This window comes from Falco cherrug, chromosome 5, assembly GCF_023634085.1.
Source record: "Falco cherrug isolate bFalChe1 chromosome 5, bFalChe1.pri, whole genome shotgun sequence".
In the NCBI taxonomy this organism is placed as follows: domain Eukaryota; kingdom Metazoa; phylum Chordata; class Aves; order Falconiformes; family Falconidae; genus Falco; species Falco cherrug.
Genome location: NC_073701.1, coordinates 69,752,950 through 69,771,082, shown reverse-complemented (window position 1 = coordinate 69,771,082; position 18,133 = coordinate 69,752,950). Strand labels below are relative to the sequence as shown.

Here is an 18,133-nt window from a genome sequence, read left to right as displayed (position 1 = left end):
GTAGCGTTTAATTTGGTACTAAGCTTATATTTTACTTCAGCTGGAGCGCTGAATACCTCACTATGGAGTTGCTTCACTACTCAGGGTACTTTTGCATGATGACTATGGAAAGCGGGAATATTAGTGGCACTGAACCACTGAGTTCCCTTCATCTGATTACTATTTGATGCTCTTACTTTAAGATAGACTGTCAATTGTCCAACCCTGCATACTTTACAGGTAGATGACTGCTGAGCAAGGGAGGTGCAGTAGACTATTTAGGTTTTGCTCTATGAATCTAACAACATGCTTTGAGGTGCATCACAGTTTCCATTTTTGAGGACTTCTATTAAACATACTTACAGTTAAGTATCTGTAAAATTGGAATTTGAAGCATTTAAGCTATTTCTGGCCTCAGTTTTACTCAGCTACAACACTTTCGATGCAGAAGTGAGTTTATCCAAATGATTTCAGGCATTTGGATTGTTTATACTCAATTCTTCCATCGTTCAGTTGCTGGAGCTATGATAATGAGTAAGTCAAGGAAAACAGATGCTAAAAAGAAGGTAACTGTCTTCAGTGGGTAGAAAATACCTCTTTCCTTAGAAGCTTGATTAGGTTAGGCTGTGGGAAGAGATGAGTTAGATTCAAATATACCATCCTGTTCTCTGAAACCCTGTGCTCTACTGTAATTCTGCTTTATCAGTCTTGAAAATCCATTGTTGTTAGGCTTTGTCTTTGAAAAAGATCATAACAGACACTGCGTATCCATTATGCTTTCACAAAGGGGATCTTTGTACGTCTCAACAGTCTGCTACTACAGAAGTGTTTGAATACTGAATACATCCAAAGCTGGGGATTACGCTTCCGTTTTCCTCTCTGTTGTCTCATGGTTGACATAGTTGTGATAGGATTCTCACCAGTTCAGACATCTCATCAGCTTTCTACTCAGTTTAAAATTTCAGCTTTTCAAGGTAGAATTAGTAAACTTTCACTATAAACCTAGTTCCTAATTAAACTTCGTAGAAATCACTTATGGCTAGCAGGATATAAAGAGGAACTAAACTTTTTTTTCTATTCAGAAAATGAAACTGATTTTGTAGTTCTAATTTGCCTTACACTTCTAGTCAGACTCAAGTTTCATACGTGTATTTAAATTCTAGGAAATAGTAAACTGTGAGTGATTCTAAGTGAAAAGTTACTCTAGAAAGACATGCTTAAATTTTGCTTTCTTTAAGTCTGTGTTATTTTGATGCACTTGCCAGTATTGTATTGTCACTGTGGGTGTGGGTACTGGGAAGCAGGCAGTCATGCTGCAGGGTTTTATTATTTCTGACTGGGAAAGGTGCCCATTTGCTACAATGGCTGCTTTAATTTTTCACACCTCCCCTTCCTAGTTTCAAGCCTTGCAACATACTGCTTATCGTGGGCAGTTTCAGCTGTGCTCTCTGCGGAAAGCTGCTTTTGCAGGTCAAGCATACTGTGCTTTGCATGGATGGGTACACATTTGGACCAAGTCTTAATTCAGAGCTGCAGCACAGGTAGTCAACTCCTTTTCAGCAACACCAGGGAAGGGGTTTTAAGGCAGTTGCCTTTGCAAAAACATTGTGAAACTATGTAGGGAAACAAGTTTTCGTAAAAAAAACTAGATGAAGGAACTTCAGGATTTGCTTGAACAAAGAGGGCTGTAACCTCTCCCACACATTTCATGCTCCCTTCAAAAACCGTGATAAATCCAGGTGCCTTCTGCTAGCAACATTTGCTAGCATTCTGCATCAGTGATTCCTGAAGCTTGAACAAACCTTACACATCACATGCAAAAACTGGAATGCAAGTATTTCTGCTTCTTCTGGCAGTACTATGTAGATGTCTTTTCACTGTGTTTGCAGAACCAGGAGTCCACCGGAGTGTGCTGTGACACTAAACCGGACGTATTACTGCCATTCCAGTACTACAAAAGCCAGGGAAGAGGCAGCAGCAGCAGTTATTACAGGACTGGAAGAGAGCAGGGATATTGATAACTTGTACCTGGAAAGAATCAGTGTGTTTCCAATTTTTTGATACAATGAGGGTCATATACAAAATTTGGATCCAGTTTACGGTCAGCAAGTGACAAGGGCAAGCAAGGCACAGAAGTTAAAATAGGTCTTTTGAGCTCTCTGTTCAGTAGTTAAAACTTGACACAGAAGCTGTGAAACTATTAAGTTCAGCTAAAGCTGTTGCATTTGTGGAGCTGGTTAGTACTATAAAGGTATTGCTTCAATTTCTCAGAACATCTAGACAGCAAGTAGTGGAAAAGCTTAATTACTCCTCTTTATAGACAAAACAGTTGACTTAAAAGTGATAAAATGTTCTCATCATCACCAACATTTTATCACCACCGTGCAGCCTCTCCTTTCTTCTCCTCCTGCTCTCATACTGCTCACAGGGTAGAATTCTTCTCATCTTGGTTTTAGATACCTGCACTAGGATGAAACATGCCCTATAAATGCTGGAGTAAACTAGCTCTGATGCTGACATTTCAATTTAATGAGATAAAATTGAATTAAAAACTGCTGAGTCAAGCAGGTTTTGCTGTTTATGCTACCAAGAGTATACTCTCATGTCCTATTCCTTCTGTGTTGTGCAGGAGCTGGGTTCTCCAACAATAGAAGAACAAGTTGACCAGCCTACAATAGATGATGAGACTGTGCTTATTGTTCCTTCCTCCCATGGTTTTATCCAGTCAACAGATGATATAGACAGCGAATCAGTCTTGCCCCTGACAACTCTAACAGGTGTGACAGTCCCTTCATACGGTTGATGCTGGAGCCAGGATCATTAAAGCAGTGTGGCACTTAGGATTCCTGTAAACACCACTTTATAGATCTTTGCATTCTCTTAAGTAATTTTCCATGTCATCGTTATGCAAAAGCAGGTTGGTTACCCAGCTGGTATCAGCAGAAGAAAGTCCCACTTAACTTTGTGGGAAAAGCATTAGAACAGCAGCTGCTTCATCACTTGCTGAGCTGTTTCCATCACCCTTGAGCCTTGAATTATTATGCGTAGGCTAATAAGTAACTCCTCCTTTAGTGTGCATTTCTTCATCCCTGGTACTTGAATGAAATGTCTTTCTTTGAGAGAAGACCAGAGCCATCAGAAATGCACTTAAGGCCTCTCAGGGTGAGGGGCTGGGCTGCTCAGGGCTGTGTTTGCACAGCACTCACCTGGAAGGGCTTGCTAGCTAGTGCCATGCTTCCCCATGCCAAGTCACCTCAGACTTGGAAGCAGCGCAGATACATTCTCCCACTGCTGCACCTAACAAATACTGCTTTCCAGAGGAAGGATCTCCTCACAGAGCCATCAAAGGGTCAGTGCTAGGCCTGGTACAGTAGTACCTGATGAATCCAAACGTGAGTTACACTGGTTGAATCCATATTAGTTGTAGCTTACCTTGAAACTAGAAATTGAGAGCTGCCTAGTTTGAGCAATATTGCTTAAAATCGGTTAAAATTTCAGGCTGCATTTTCTGTCTTCTGTGTATTTTATATCTTGTTATAATGACACAGTAAATAATAGCTATAATGTACTATGCCTCTTGACAGATCCTATCCTACAGCATCATGGAGACGGGTCACACATTATCGGCTCGTCGCTGGGCAGTCCTGAATTGGAAGATTCAAAGGATGTTGAAGATTTAGTGAGCTGTCACTGAGAAGCAGTAATCGTGTCCATTTTCTATTGACCATGTTTGCATTGTGAAATTAGTTACAACCCTGTGCCACATTTCCAAAGAAAGCAGTCAGTCTGTATCTTTAAGCAGAAACTTCCAGTTTGAAATTACTACAGTGCACTTTCTCTGCTCAGGCTATTTACCTCATTTATAAAGGGTTACCGAGCAGCCAGCGAAGCCTGATGTACTGCGTCTCAGCCAGGGTGTTTCGGTGTTTTAAAGAACCTCCATTGCAGTGCTCACTGCTAGGATCCACGTGGTCAGTTCTGACCTGACTTGTTACTGGTGTGCTGAACTGCACATCTGGAAAACTGGACAGAAGTCAAGGGTTGTGGACTGTAGCCTTTTAGTGCTGCAGCAAGAATTAGTTTGCACATGTTCCATGAAGAATGGGTGAAGATTTCTGCACTTACTGACTCTTGTAATACATGGAGTAAGAGACTGTTACATTTCAGGACGGAATGTATTCCATCAAAGACTTCAGGGAGCGTGGGCAGCATCATGAAGAAATGGTCTGTATTCCCATCTCATCTGGCTTGTTAGTACAACTGCAGCATAGGAAGAAGACACAGATGCTTATGGGACTTGCCTGGGTCTGCTTGTTCCTGAGGAGCCCGTTGCTGGCAACGGACAGAGCTCAGAAAGATCACTTGTGGGAAATCTGGGGTTTTTTTACTCGTTTCTTTTCCTTCTTCACTACAGCAAGCTGAATAAAAAGGGAAAGGGCTATAAGAAAGGGAAGCTACTGGGACCCACCAGCCTCCTCCCCCCGCAAGCTTGTAACTTCTTTGAAGATTGTTGTGAGTAGGCTGGAACATTTGTCTCTCTCTCATTGTTTACATGACACTACCAGCCACCTCTCCAGAGGTGATTTATGCAGCAGGTTAGTAGGTGGGGGGTGGCGTGGAGGTGGCAAAGCCTTGGAGAAGTAGCTCTGTGAGAATTTGGGCATAGGGCCCTGAGGCAAAGGAAGGCAATTTATTTCTACACAAGGGTTTGAAACAGGACACTAGGCTGAGCAGCAGCCTGTTAGCTAGGGATAGAGAGAAAAAGCTATAGAAACTAAAGACTCATGTATAAATTATTTTATTTATTTCTGTAATTAGCTCTTCATAATCAAGAGTTGGTCTTTTTCAGTCTGTGGTTTTGTTAATGTGAAAAATAAGTTGTAGTTTCAAATGGTTGCCTAGGGAACAGAAATAATTGTATATTCAGTTTAAAGGAAATAAAGAGTATTTGTCTTACGGAACTGTAAGATGCCATTTATTTATACTGCTACCGATCCTTGCAATGCTGCAGTTTATTTGTACAGTAGTAAAAAAATGCATTTTTTTCCAAAATGAAAAAGCTTGTGCCATTCTGAAACATCAGTACAACTGGAATGTTTAAGTGCAACAGTAGCTCTTCAAAAAAAAGCAGAATGTCACGTCTTACGGCAATAATTCTCCCCAACAAGAGGGACATTACATATACATTTACATGAAAATCATGTACTGATTTATCCTTGCACAACCCACTTCATTCCTCTCAGTCTGACTGTCCTCAGATGTCTCAAGTAGAGCTGAGAGTTGAGCTGAAAGCAGTCTGACACAGTAGCATCACTGCTGTGTATTCCCCATGTCCATCATTTACCCACTTCATGGAAGTACAGGTTGGCACATATACATAACATGACAATAGAAAATAATATATAGTAAATTAGGTTCCTGAATTTAGGTTCCAGGTCTCCTTGTCGATACCAGTAGATCTAGAAGAGAGAAGGAGTTTGTATTACTTTAAAATGCCAGGTACTTCAGAAGAGACGCTGTGGTAACTGAAATGGCAACTTCTGGACCTTTTTATTTTTTCTGTAAAACAACCCAGCTTCATCTGACTAGAGAGGACTAGGTGCAGAGTTCGGATAATTTTCTTAACAATTAAGAAATATCACCTGTTTTCTTAACATGCTATGGTGGAACCCACAAACAAAAAATTTGGCAAGGTGTTTCTCCCCAAAACAAGGCTGTTGGTTTGTGAAGCTTGGGTGCCAGATCAGCTGCAAAGACATGGGTTGTCCTGTCAGCTCTGTTGAAGAGGGTGGGTGGGTTCAGTGGGGGTTTTTAACACTCAGAACTGGCTGTAGCCATCAAACCCTGGTTGATGAGGACAAATGTCCGGTTTCACACTACACAGTCTTTCTTGTGCGGAGTCACAGCTACCAGCTGTAGAACCACAAACTGGTACTGACCAGGCAAACTGGTACTGACCAGATTACCCAGTGGCAAGGGGCAGGGGCCGTGACCGTTCCAGGTCACAGCTGGAAGGAGAACGCTCTCGGAATATGACAAGCTACAGCAGAGGCAGGAGCCACTGATGCCCATGGCAGGGGGGCTGGACCAGATGATCTTTGAAGGTCCCTTCCAACACAAACCGTTACATGAACTCTGACCTGCCAGTTCCCTTTGCTGCTGCTGGAGACCAACTCTCCGGGGATGCCGCATCTGCTGAGTAGAGGAACCTCTGCTACAACCCTGAGGAAATGCCACCCGCTGTAGCTTCCTGCCACTGCAGCTCACCCCCTGTGCCTGAAAGGCCACTGACTTCTGCAGGTGCCTGGCTGGCCCCACCACTTCCAAGTGTTTTACTCCGCCCCTAGTCTTCTGTAGCACAATCCATCTCCAAATTCCCATCTCACTGCTCTGCTCCCAGGTTTCCTTTTTTATGTCTCCACTGGCAGCTACAGATGGCATTGTCACAGAGGTGACAAGTCGTGCATCACAGCTGGTCTGCAGAAGGTGGCTCAGTTCACACACTTGCTCTGCAGCAAATATGAAACTAGTTACCACTCCTTTGTTGTCAACTTGTTTTATGGAGGCTTTAGAAAAGCTTTTCTAGGAGAATGCAAAAAAGAAGGTAGCACCACATAGAGCTGATTTTAGTCAGATTTCATCCTCAGTCATATACTCAAAAGCTTGCACAGCAAATGTCACTGTACTTACAAGTATGCCAGCAGAAATGCAACACAAGGAGATGCAGAAAGCAAAAAATATATTCACAGGTTTTGGAGGTAGTTGCGGGAAGACAAACGCACTGATTAGAGTGACCTGTATGGAGGAAAACAAAGATTAAGTCTTTGCTCTCACCTGCCATCAGAGCTTCCATGAGAAGAGGCTTGCCCTGACAGCTGGCGTACCGCAGCTCGCATCCAGCTCTGCACATCCCTCCCTGCTCTTTAACTCCCACCCTGTGACGAGCTTGAGGGAAATGTAAAATTCTGGAGGAAAATCACTTTGACGCCAACTGCAGACTTAGAGGCGGAAGAAAAAACAACAAATCATGAAAGCTTCACTACTCTGGCTTGTTGCTAGAACCATCCTCCAAGTCCCCACAGAGCCAGCAGGCACAGGCGTGCATGCTGCCTGTGTCGGAGCATCCCTTCAGCCAGGCTTCCCACCAGCTGCCACCCCAGCTCCCCCTCTGCCTCCCTGCACCTGGGCTTTCTACAGTGCTGCCACCACGGACCGCAGAACTGCTGCTCTCCAGTCGCGATGGCGTTGTGTTTGTCTTCAAAGCTTGGGGAAAGCATAGCTGAAGACAAAGTGACACACTTGGGAAAAACTCCTATAAACCATAAATAGAGGGAAGTAATAAATAGAAGGAAATAAAGAGAAGCGAACATGTTCTCCTGGGTCATAAGCACTTTGTCACCACACCCAGCCTCATGTTCAGCTGGGATGTACAGTCTGCCCATGGACTTGGGGCTTTTTATTGCGCAGCGAGATCTTAAAACATGGCTTAAAAAAAGGTATTCACCTTCTCCTGTTGTCAGAGTCTCAAAAGACAGAGGTACCCCAAAGTGACTACCTGGGCCCCAAACTACAGTGAAGTTTTGCCTCCCATTTTGGGGAGGAACTCTGGGGGTTCACCCCAGCACCTAACGGAGGCACGAAACATGAGATGGGATGGGAGATACTTACTACAAGCAGCAAGGATGTTAAGCCGCCAACAACTAGATTGATGACTCTGTCCTGAAAAAAAAAGAAGACAGTTACACACACGCCTTGCCAAAAAAACACCCAAACCCCCACGTAAAACAGACTGGTAACCAACAACGTTGAGAGCACCCCATCAGCCAGGACCCACGTTATCCCCAGCAGCACCATCAAGGCTCCCCTGGTCAGCTCTGTCCTGCAGGAGGGTTTCCCTTCCTCTGACTCCATGGACCTCCGGGAGGTTGTACTGGCCAAGTCCTTGTGCAGCAGGTTTGCTCACTTGCAACCGGCTTCTTCGCTACATCTGAATCAATTATAGTTATCCAAATGAATTTTAAAAGAAATTTTAAAAGTGAGAATGCACAGACAGAGCTTGTCAGAAAACGTTGTTGAGGCTTGTTTTAGCCTCAGTGCCTGAGAGTAAACACCTTGACAGTGTCTTCGGTGGGAATTTGTGGGCTGCTGGCAGGAAGGCGAAGCGTTCCCTGCACCCCAAATGTTCCTCCCCTAACACCAGCAGACCTGAGGGTGCCTACTTGGAGAGACAGATTTCACACACACAGAGACTTCTTTCTGCTGCTCCCCATAGGTACAAAACACTTAGTGGGAAAAGACAACCTTTTTGCACCTGGGAAGAGGTATCCCTCGGTGTCAGCATCGCGGTCCCACCCCAGATGTCATCAGGGCAGGGACTGGCAGTGACACTGGGTGCTCAGAGGAGCACCCTGGGCAGGACCCCGTACTGACACACTCGCTGGAGCAAGAAATGGCTCGATGCAGAAGGAGAACATTCCCATCCCTGCTGGGAAACCTGCCTCCTACCTTTCTTCATGGTGCTACTCTGAGTACAAACACCTATTGCCGATGTCGGGTTGGGTTGCACACAGACAGGTGTAACGTCCCAGACAGCTGGCTCACCAAATACAACGCTAACACAACAGCTACAGCAGAAAAGACGTGCAGAGAGAAAAAACGCAAAACTTCAGTTAATTATACTGAGAGTCATTAAATAGGTACAGTTAAAGGAAGGTGAGAAAAGAGATCAAGCAGTGAAAAAGCATCTTGCCTAAGACATCCCAGCTGGCAGGCAGGGCAACCCAGGTTTCCCTGCACCTGGTCTCACACCCTTCTTCCCTTCTAGCATTACATTTTGGAAGATGATTTGTAGAGAGAGAAGCTCCAGGTCATGAAGAAATAACTCATGGCAGCAGTGGGGCAGGAGGAGAAAGCAGAGAGCAAAGAGGTGGTGGCGGAGGGCAAAGCACACTCTTGCAGAAGACCACCAGCCCTGACCCAAGGCTCGGTGGAGCTTGTGGTTCACTAACAGGCAGATGCTGTGCCCTGGTTGTGCTCATCCCCAAGGGCAAGGGCCACAGCAAGCAGACTCTTTAAAACCTCTTCAATTAGTTGCCAGCTCCTCTACGTAAAACCAGACCATTTATGCTCCTATAGCTCAGAGACCCCAAGCTGTGGGGGCATGGCAGTGGCTGCAGCAGAGGGGAATTACGCACCTCCATAGGCAACTGTCACCACATCCCCTGCACAAGGTCCTCGCCAGCCAGGCACAAACCCCTTCTCCTCACTGGCCTTTCCACATGTGGTGTCAGCGATAAACAGCAGCTTCTGGGAGCGACCTATGAAGTACCCACCACCAACCCCCAAAAATGAGCTAAGAGAAATATCTCCAGACAAGTAACAGCAGCGACAGGTTGAAATGCAACCATGCTGCCTCGTAAGAACATATCACAACAGCTCAGCTGGGCTCCTTCACCTAAGCTAAAACAAATTCATTAAAGAACTCAAAGCTAACTTTAACCTGGACGGTATGCGGAGGGGTCTTTACCCCCAAAAGCAACTCTGATGCCAGGAGAGGATGGTAGTTTTGCCCTTGCCCCGCAGACCCGGTGGAGCCCACCAAGGAGATTTTACGGAGTGGGATCAAAGTTTGTGTTCAGGCTCGGCTCCCCACGGACAAAAGGGGTGGCAGGAGGTGAGCAGCTGGATCCCTTCCCCCTTTGTGCCATGGGGAGATGGGTTTCGATCGGCGGAGGAAGGGGAGGGAAAGCCAAGGGGCCAGCTGCAGAGCAGCCCTCGGTTGCCACCCTTTACAGCTAACCTGGGGGGGAGCGCACAGCCGCAGCCCCCTCTCTGCAGAGGGGCTTGGAGGGCCGGACACATGGTCACATACCTACGGACAGAATACACCATCCAGAAACTCAGCCATTGTTAGGTTTCTCCCCATTAACTGGAGACTTGGAAGTTAGCAATTTTAAGACTGAGAGAATTCAGCTGTTTTGCCAGGACAGAGACTGGTCTGCCAGGAGAAGACGAGGGCGTCAGCCTCAGCAGTGGGACCCGGCACAGGGACCTCTCCTCTCATGCTGCTGAGCAATGGACATTGCGGCAACAGCCGGATCAGGTACGGATGCCATCGGCGGAGTGGCTTTGCCACGTGGCAGCCAGTCCCTGCGGGTCAGGGCATCCCCTTCCCCATGCTTAAACCCACGGTCACTAAAATCTTCCAGTGCACCACTGGCAAAGGAAGGTATTTCAGGATCTGGGGATTAAAGCCACTGATCCTGAAATCCCAGGCTTGGCAGAGTGGCAAGAGGCTGTATTCCCCAGTGCCCGCTGACACCTCAGCCCCAGGCAGCTTAGCACAGCAAAAAGGTTAAAAATACACAAGAGGCCAAGATGGCTAAAGGGATTGGGGATGACAGAGCCTTTCACCTCCGCACAGTGTCTTGAGTGCACAGCCCAGCCCGGGCAGCCACTCGTGGCTACCAGGCACACGGAAACGGGCTGTGACAAGCCATGCGTCCTACAAACCATGTCACCCAACTCTTGCAACCAGCACAGCTGATTCAGGGAGGATTTTTCTCCATGCATCATTATGTATTACGATAGCTGCTAGAGTGAAAATTAAATAAATAAATAAATAAATAAATAAAAGCAGCGTGCGCACCAAAACAGCGAGCGTGCAGGCTGCTGGAGGGCACCTGCACCGGCACAGGGTGCTCACACACGGACGCTGACTTCTGATACAGCCCAACAGTGTGCAGTGCACTCACGGGGATCCCTGTTCAGCCAGCTGGCAGCAGAGACATAGCCAGCTGTTGGCCACAGAGGCAATCAATTCTGTGTTTCAGCACTGTACAAGCTGCATTTCAAAACAGGAGAGTTTCTGCCCTCCTACTCCAGGGAGGGTTGCTGCAGGGGCTGGAGGCACCAGGCTTGTCCCAGGGAGCTGCTGTGGTGCAGAGGTCTCCCTCCAGCTGCCTCTGGGAAAGGGAGACAAGATCAGGAAGCAGGAGGGTGTGATCCAGGATCCTTCAGGACCTGGGTCAGGATTACTTTAAGTAACAGGGAAACTGAGGCAGGACTGAGGATGCACCCACACCACTGTGCCCACCGCACAGTCTTGGACAGAGCGACAGCTTTGCTCTTCACCCCAGTCCAGCTCAGCACTTGCAACCTTCAAGTTAGCAGCTTGCAGGCTAAGCCCACCGGGAACAAGCTCCCGGCAGAGGCCTGGCCAGGCCAAGGAACAGGCTGGTTCCCTGGAGGGTGGGTACATGGTGGCATCTCTGCAGGCGTGATGGAAAAGCCATTTTTATGCCTTACATCAGCAAGTCCAGATGGCCAGCAGCAATTGCAGCCTGTTGCAGCAATAGGGGATACCTTAATCTAGTGCCAGATTAACTATGTGGAAGAGCAGACAACACACGCTATATGTGAGAAAAGCTGTGCTGAGGACCACGCTGGCCACCCTCCCGCTGCAGGACAGGGGGACATGCTCTTGTGCCGTCGCAGGCTCCTCGCTCCCGCCCTGACCTGCTCAGTCTCTTCCTATTGTTTTCTGCTTCCAACCCACAGCAATTAATACCCACCCGCTTATATTTAAATGCTCCCATGACAGAGAAACCCAAGCAGCTTCTACTTTGAACTTCTTCCCCGAGAAGTCCTGCATCTGTAATGCTCGGTCTGCTCTTCACTTGTGCCTTTGCTTTTCATCATCTCGTACCCGCTCACTCCCAGTGCTGAATCCCCACCGAATCCAGCGCACCTGGCATTCATCAGCATCGTGCTGCTACGCTCCCTCGTCTCACCAGTGACTTCTGTGGTACCACCTTGCCCCTCCACTCCACTCGGCTTGGCCGGAGCAGCTGGACCGCAGCAAGGGGAAGGAGGCCAATGCTGCTGCCCAGCTCCCTCGTCCCCATGGAGCAACTTTAGCCCCAAAGCCACCAGGTTGGAGACTGGGAAAGCATAAGAAGAGGGCACCCCCATTTCTACATCCATCTCCAACTGCTGGCAGGGGTGCAAGACCTCTGATGTGGGTGCAGGGCTTCCCGGGGCACAGCACTGCCCCTGCCCCTCCCCATGGCCTCGTGCCCTGCCCAAGCAGGGGGCTCAGGTTTGCCAGCGCACCAGCCATCACTTGCAGAGACACATAAGCAGAGCCAGGACAGGGCAGATACGCTTCTCCCAGCAGACCTGCTCCCATCTTAAGGCAAAGTTTAGCTTCATTTCAGAGACACAACAGCTCCGGACCTCAGCAGCATCTGTCTCTAGGCAACCCCAGCGAACCAGCACGGCGGTCCCGTGTCCTCAGGCACAGGTACAGCAGAGAGAGGCCATCGGCCAGTGCTGGTCCCACGCGACTGGTGCCAAAAACAGCCCCAGAAGATGGGCAGGGGTGCTGTGCAGGGCACTGGATCCCTGTTTGAGCCCAGAAACTGGAATTAGCATCCCATGTTTATTATTTACTGCTCCTCTTTGAGAGCAGAGCCACAGCTGGAAAAAGATGGGGGTCAGGGATCAAAGGCTTGACCTAGGCTGGAAAGTTTGAGGTTTGCCTGCCAGGACCGCTGCCTGGCTTCAATAGCACATCCCAGTCCCCAGAAGTCCCCATCCCCAGAAGCTTCCCAAAAGCTTCCCCCGACCAAGGACCAGCCCACGTGACCCCATGTGTGCTCTGGCAAAGGTCCCCTCACCTCCAGCGCTCTCCATCAGGGCTGGCACCCGTCCCCCCTCACTCCATCCTCCCAGAGGTCCTGCCTGTCCTCCTTCTACCCCACATCATCCTGGTTCCCCGCCCCCCACAAATTTGGCTGGTATAATTTTATTTATATTTTTATGAAAAGTTATCATTTTAGCAGCATTTCCAGTTTCAGCCTGCACCCCTCCACGGACACACGCAGCGACGGGTGACCTCTCCTACCAGGGGACAAACCCCAAGCCACGACCCGCTGGCACCCCACAGGCAGCGGGGCGTGCACACCCGCCGGGTACCGCGATTCCCATTGGATCTGGGTGCCGGGCAGCACCCCGGGCCCCCCCCGAAGCAGCGCAGCCCCCCCAAGCAGGCAGCCGAACGCTGCCCGGCTGAGCGGCTTACGGGGATCGGCACCTGAGGAGTCGGCACTGCCGCACGTCAGCCAGCGCCGCTGAAAAAACCGAGTAACGACAACCAGGGGGGGACCGAAACCAGCCCCCCATCCCCAGCAAAGCAAGGACCCCCCCAAATTGGGTGAGCTGTAGCTCAGGGGGCTGCAGCCCTAAGCCCTGGTCTGGGGGGCTGCAGGGCCACACGCACCCCAATGAGGCACACAGCCTGGGGGTCCCCCAGCCCCGGGGCTCCTGCGCCCCGAGCCCCTGCTCCCCAGCAGGGCTCGGGGGGCGTTGGGAGGGGATTATCTGGAAGTTTTTTTCTTTATCGGGGGCGTTTGGGGAGTTTCTTTTTTATTTCAGGAGGAGCTCTTGCCTTGGGGGATTGTTTTGCGGACGGTTGGGTTTGTTTTTTTAAATTTGAGGGGGGGGGTTGGTTGTTCCGGACATTTTTAACAGATTGGTTTTGCTCGGGGGGCACCGATCAGAAGCAGTTTGGTTTGGGTTTATTTCTTTTTTTATTACCATTTTTTTAATTCTACCAATCCAAAGGGTTTCTTTCTTTTGGAATTTGGGGGTCTCCTTTTATGTTTTTCCATGGGGGTGCAGCTTTGTTGTCGCTTTACTGATTTTTGATGCGGGGGGTGGGGCTGAGATATTATTTCTTGTTTTATGTTGGTTTTTTATTTGTTTGCCGGCTCTGGGCAGGCTCCCGGCTCAGGGGCCGGCTGGCCCGGCTCGCTGCGCTGCTCTTCGCGTTTGCGGAGCCCGGGAGCGAGCGGCCGTTATCGGGGGGGGGGGGGGGGGGGGGGGGGGCAACTGGGGAGGGAGGGCGTTACGGGGGGAGGGGGGGGCGCGCTGCTGCTGCATTTCCCTTGCTGGGGTGGGGGGGCTGCTGGGAGCGGGGGGATGGGGGTGCCCGGGACGGTTTCGGGGTGTTTTTCCCTCCCCTCCCCCCCTTACCCTGGCCGAGGTCTCCCCGAAGAGCGGCCGGTTGTCGGGCCCGCCGGTGCCGTAGCCGCGGGCGGCGAAGCCCTCCATGGCGGGGGGCGCGCCCTCATGCTGCGCCTCTGCGCCGCTCCGCGCCCCCCCGCGCCGCCCCGCGCCGCTCCGCGCCCCGCCCCCGCGCCCAGCCCCGCCCCCGCCGCGGGATGGGGAGGGGAGGGGGTGGGATAGGGATGGGGATGGGATAGGGATGGGATAGGGATGGGGGTGGGATAGGGATGGGGGTGGGGATGGGGATGGGGCGGCTGCGGCGGGGCCCCTCGCGGCCTGACACCTGCGGGGGTGGGGGGGATGGGGATGTGCGCGGGTGTACGCGCAGGCTGCGCGTATCTGCAGGCGCAAATGAGCATCGCTGTGCCCGGCATTGCGCGGGCGCGGCTCCGCGGGGCCGCCGCGGCTCTGGCCCGGGTGGGGGGGTAAGGCCACCGGCCTGTTACTCGTTGCCTTTATTATTCAACAAAGTTGCGTTATTTAAGTAAATCTCATTATCGATTACGATATTGTGATTTGGAGAAATTAAGATTTTTTATTATTGTTTAAATTTTATTTTAGTCCATTTTATTTTTATATATATATTCTTGTATCATTTTATAATTTTTTGTTCATTTTATTTTTATTTTATTTTATCTCATTTTCTCTCATTTCATCTCATTTTCTCCTAAAATTTTATTTCATTTTATTTCATTTTATCTCATTTTATTTTTATTTTTAAACATCTGATACTGGCAGAGCTGAAAAATGAACTTACGCAGTGATCCAGGCCACCTGCACACGTTGCCTGCACAAACCCTGCCAAAGGCAGTGATCATTCCTGCAGCTGGGATTGGTGGCAGGGAAATATTTGCGCTCTGTACATGAGCCAGAGTTTTCGCTCAGGTTCACCAGGCGAAACCCCATGCGCTGCCTCGGCTTGGACTGACGGCTGCTGCTGGTGCTTCAGAGCTGAAGACAGGTTTGTGTGTGAGAAAGCCAGGGTGGGGGGTGTAATTTTATTTTTTATATTTTTTGTGGGGGGGGGTTTTATTGTTATTTTTTTCTAACTACATCATTTGGTCATGCAAAGTATCTCCCCTCTTGAATATCCCCAGACCATCATGGCTACAACATTTCTCCAAGTGTATTTTCAGATGAGAAGAAACCCATTAAGATGTATTAGCAATTAAGATGCCATGGCTCCCGGGACAGATTGTTGATTTTTTGTTTAAATTGGCCCTGGCATTTACCCCCACCCCTCTTCTCCCCCACCACACACCTCTCTAGCACTTCCAGGAGGCTTCTTGCTGTGGATGACAAATTCCACTAAACATCAGTGGAATTCAGCAGAAATAACATGGGCATTTCCTTCTTGCTGGACAGAAGATTTAAAAAACAGATTGGTGGGTAAAAAGACCAGAGAGAAAGAAATCAGCTGCAAATATTGTCTGTGCAGCTGTCCTGTCCCCCCACCCCCATCATCCCAGATCCCCCCTCGGGCCCCTGCTCACGGCCCGCAGGAGCTCCCCAGCTCTTGAACAAGAGTCCTGCGAAACCTGTTGCTTTTCTTGCGAAACGTTTCAGACATTTTAGGTGAAAAGGGGCGCCCGGGCTGCCTGAGCAGGGGGGCGTGCTGTGTACACAGGGCTGCGAGTGCAGTCCAACTCCACCCAGCCTCCTGTGGGCAACGCGCTTGGAGACCAAAGCACTGCAACTTCAAAGGTGGAAGGTCTTAAACTCAAGCAAGCCTGGAAAATTATCAAGCTTTCGACAAGCTTGACTTCATCCTGAGCTGAAGTGCTGGGTGGAAAGTTGGAAAGCCCTCCTGTAACCCTCCAGCATTTGTTCCCACGCTCACTGCTTGGGGAAGAAGGGTCTCCAGGACTCAGCGAAAAGCCATGTCACCTCAAGCCACTTGGAAAAAAAAAATCCCATGGGGTGAAGGATGTGGCTTCCTGACACACAAGTGCTCTTAACCTCCCGAAACCTGATGGTTGGTTTTACGCTCGTTTTTCAGCACTTACATTCCTGAGCAGGCTCTGGCTTTGCCCAGATTCAATACTGAGGTTTGCCTGGGGTCTGACTGGGACAGGGGAGCACTGGGGTGCTGGAGGGGAGCGACTGCGGGAGTCCCCTTGCTGCTTGGAGTACTACAGGTTATGCTTGGAGTTACGGCTCAGTGGGACAAATGGACATAACCTTCTTCCCACATCTATCAGAGTAATTACCAATAGTTAAAAACAAATGGAAAACGAGCAAAAATTGATGAAAAACACAAACTGCTACTTGAATGTAAATATTGTCAATAAATAGTTAATAGATGAGACAAAGATGTCAAACAATGGCACAATAAGTAGTTAATAGATGAGATGAAGATGTCAACCAGTGGCATTCAGAATAGTCTATGGTGGCTGGGCTTTGTAAGACAAATAACTGTTTAGCTGTTATTTCACCAGGGGATTCACTGGTGTAGTTGATTTCAAGACTCCCATTTCTGCCAAGGTGGGGAGGTTGTGCTTATCGCAACCTCTTCAGGATATAAACTGACCAAAACCCTTTCTATTGCTTCCTTCCTTACGCCTCCTCATCAGCATCTCCGACACTTGAAGCTCTAAGATTTTGGTATGAAAGGTACCTCTTAGACTGGTCAGGAGTAAGAAGACCAGACTTCATCCTTAGATACCTAGAACAATATTTTCTGTTATCAAATGTCAATAGGTAATAGCCTTTAGCCTGACCTCCAGCAACCTGTGGTCTTCAGAGGTGGGTCACAGCCCCAGTGAGCTGGTGCCAGGGCAGCACTGAAATCACAGCTGGGCCTCAGCAGTGGTGTGGGACAGCTGTGGCTCCTGGGGATTGTCCTGTGGCCCTGGGACAAGCCAAACACACCTTGAAGGGGACAAGCGCTCAGGTGTCCAAGCTGAGATCAGAACAGGAGGGTTACTCAGCCCACACTTTGCTGTAGTATCTCATTTTTAAATGCTATAGGTCTTCTCCACTTCACCAGTCTGCACCCTCCCACCTGGACCACTTGCTTGTGCATCAAAATGTGTCTCAGGGTGACACGTTCAGCTGGAAGGCAGCAGCTCTAATTTGATGAGGGAGAACCTGAGCCACTCACGTAACAGACCCGACCCGTAATGTAGTGGATTTAGCAGCTGACTCGGCCAAGTGTCTGTTTTTGTGATACACATCGTTTGCTATATTTGCATGGCCTTCCAGTAGATGACAACAGTTGCTCAGGGCAGAGCGTGTCTCACAGAGCTCGGTCATCTTTCTCAACAGGAGACACACTTGGATCATTAGCTGAGAAACATCCCGTGGGAGCCAGTCTGCTCCATCTGAGAGATGATGCTCCCCAGCAGCAAGCATCTCAGCGAGACCGCTGCTCGTGCACGTGGTCCCATCCCCAAGCTTCCTTCTCCCTGTCCATGCACAATGCTGCTGAGTTCCTTCAGAGGCTGGAATGAATAACTCACTGGAGAAGTTGTCCTCAGGGAAGGGAAGAAACAAGCTAAGATTGAAAAGTTTCTCTGAGAGATCATTAATTGGGGATTATACAGGAGTAAGAGCAGGAAGAGGGGTGCAGATGTATCAAGACTCATGGATTGCTTAGGGGCAAGCAGGAATTTCCAACCTGAGCTGGCATTTCCTCCATCAGAAATGGAATAGGAGGAGAAAGCTTTTAGTGTCGGTCGTTTGATATCCATGAACCAACGCAGTATAGCAGCGGTGGAGGCTGATGTGAACACGGGCAAGGAATTTCTACAGGAAAAAGGAGTAACTTCTGCCATGGTACAAGTAAGATCCCACCCGGAGTGTGTTTGTTGTTTTGGCCGCCGAAGCTCAGGAGAGACTGTTTTGTTCCAACATGGGCATGGGAGGAGCTCAGTGGTGGGATGAGCTGCACAAGGACCTGTCTTCCAAGGGAAGGCTGAAAAACTTGGCTTGGTTAGCCCTGCAAAAGGGAGGCCAAGAAAGGATACCGCGGGTTTTATACACAGCGTGGGGAGGAGTAAATGCCAGTGGGTGAGGTAGAATGTTTAAGTTAATGGATTATGTTGGCACAAGAGCAAGTGGCTATGAAGGATGCTCCTGCGGT

At 49.1% G+C, this 18,133-nt stretch overlaps 2 protein-coding genes across 3 annotated transcripts in view; one reads left to right on the top strand and one right to left on the bottom strand.

The window, feature by feature from the left end:
- DMTF1 (cyclin D binding myb like transcription factor 1) overlaps positions 1-4,935 on the top strand; it is a 30,648-nt gene extending 25,713 nt beyond the window's left edge. For both annotated transcript variants that reach the window (XM_055711016.1, XM_014280031.3), the window contains 2 exons: positions 2,609-2,756; positions 3,564-4,935. In XM_055711016.1, coding sequence (XP_055566991.1) covers positions 2,609-2,756; positions 3,564-3,673 — 258 coding nt within the window. In that variant the 3' untranslated portion in view covers positions 3,674-4,935. The remainder of the gene's footprint in view (positions 1-2,608; positions 2,757-3,563) is intronic.
- Positions 4,936-4,937: 2 nt separating this feature from the next.
- TMEM243 (transmembrane protein 243) lies at positions 4,938-14,186 on the bottom strand. The gene is made up of 4 exons (XM_055711017.1): positions 14,017-14,186; positions 7,648-7,698; positions 6,670-6,774; positions 4,938-5,438 (listed from the first exon to the last, which is right to left on the bottom strand). Exons 1-4 carry the CDS (start codon positions 14,092-14,094, stop codon positions 5,316-5,318), a joined length of 357 nt encoding a protein of 118 aa, XP_055566992.1. The 5' UTR covers positions 14,095-14,186; the 3' UTR covers positions 4,938-5,315.
- Between the last annotated feature and the right edge of the window lie 3,947 nt (positions 14,187-18,133).

Bases quoted from the DNA above. Each gene is read 5' to 3' on its own strand.
- TMEM243 (XM_055711017.1), bottom strand. From the start codon at position 14,094: ATGGAGGGCTTCGCCGCCCGCGGCTACGGCACCGGCGGGCCCGACAAC. The intron at 7,699-14,016 runs GTAAGGGGGGGA...TTTTTTTTTCAG, and splicing joins TCGGGGAGACCTCGGCCAGG to GACAGAGTCATCAATCTAGT. The intron at 5,439-6,669 runs GTAAGTACAGTG...TCTCTCTTCTAG, and splicing joins GCATTTCTGCTGGCATACTT to ATCTACTGGTATCGACAAGG.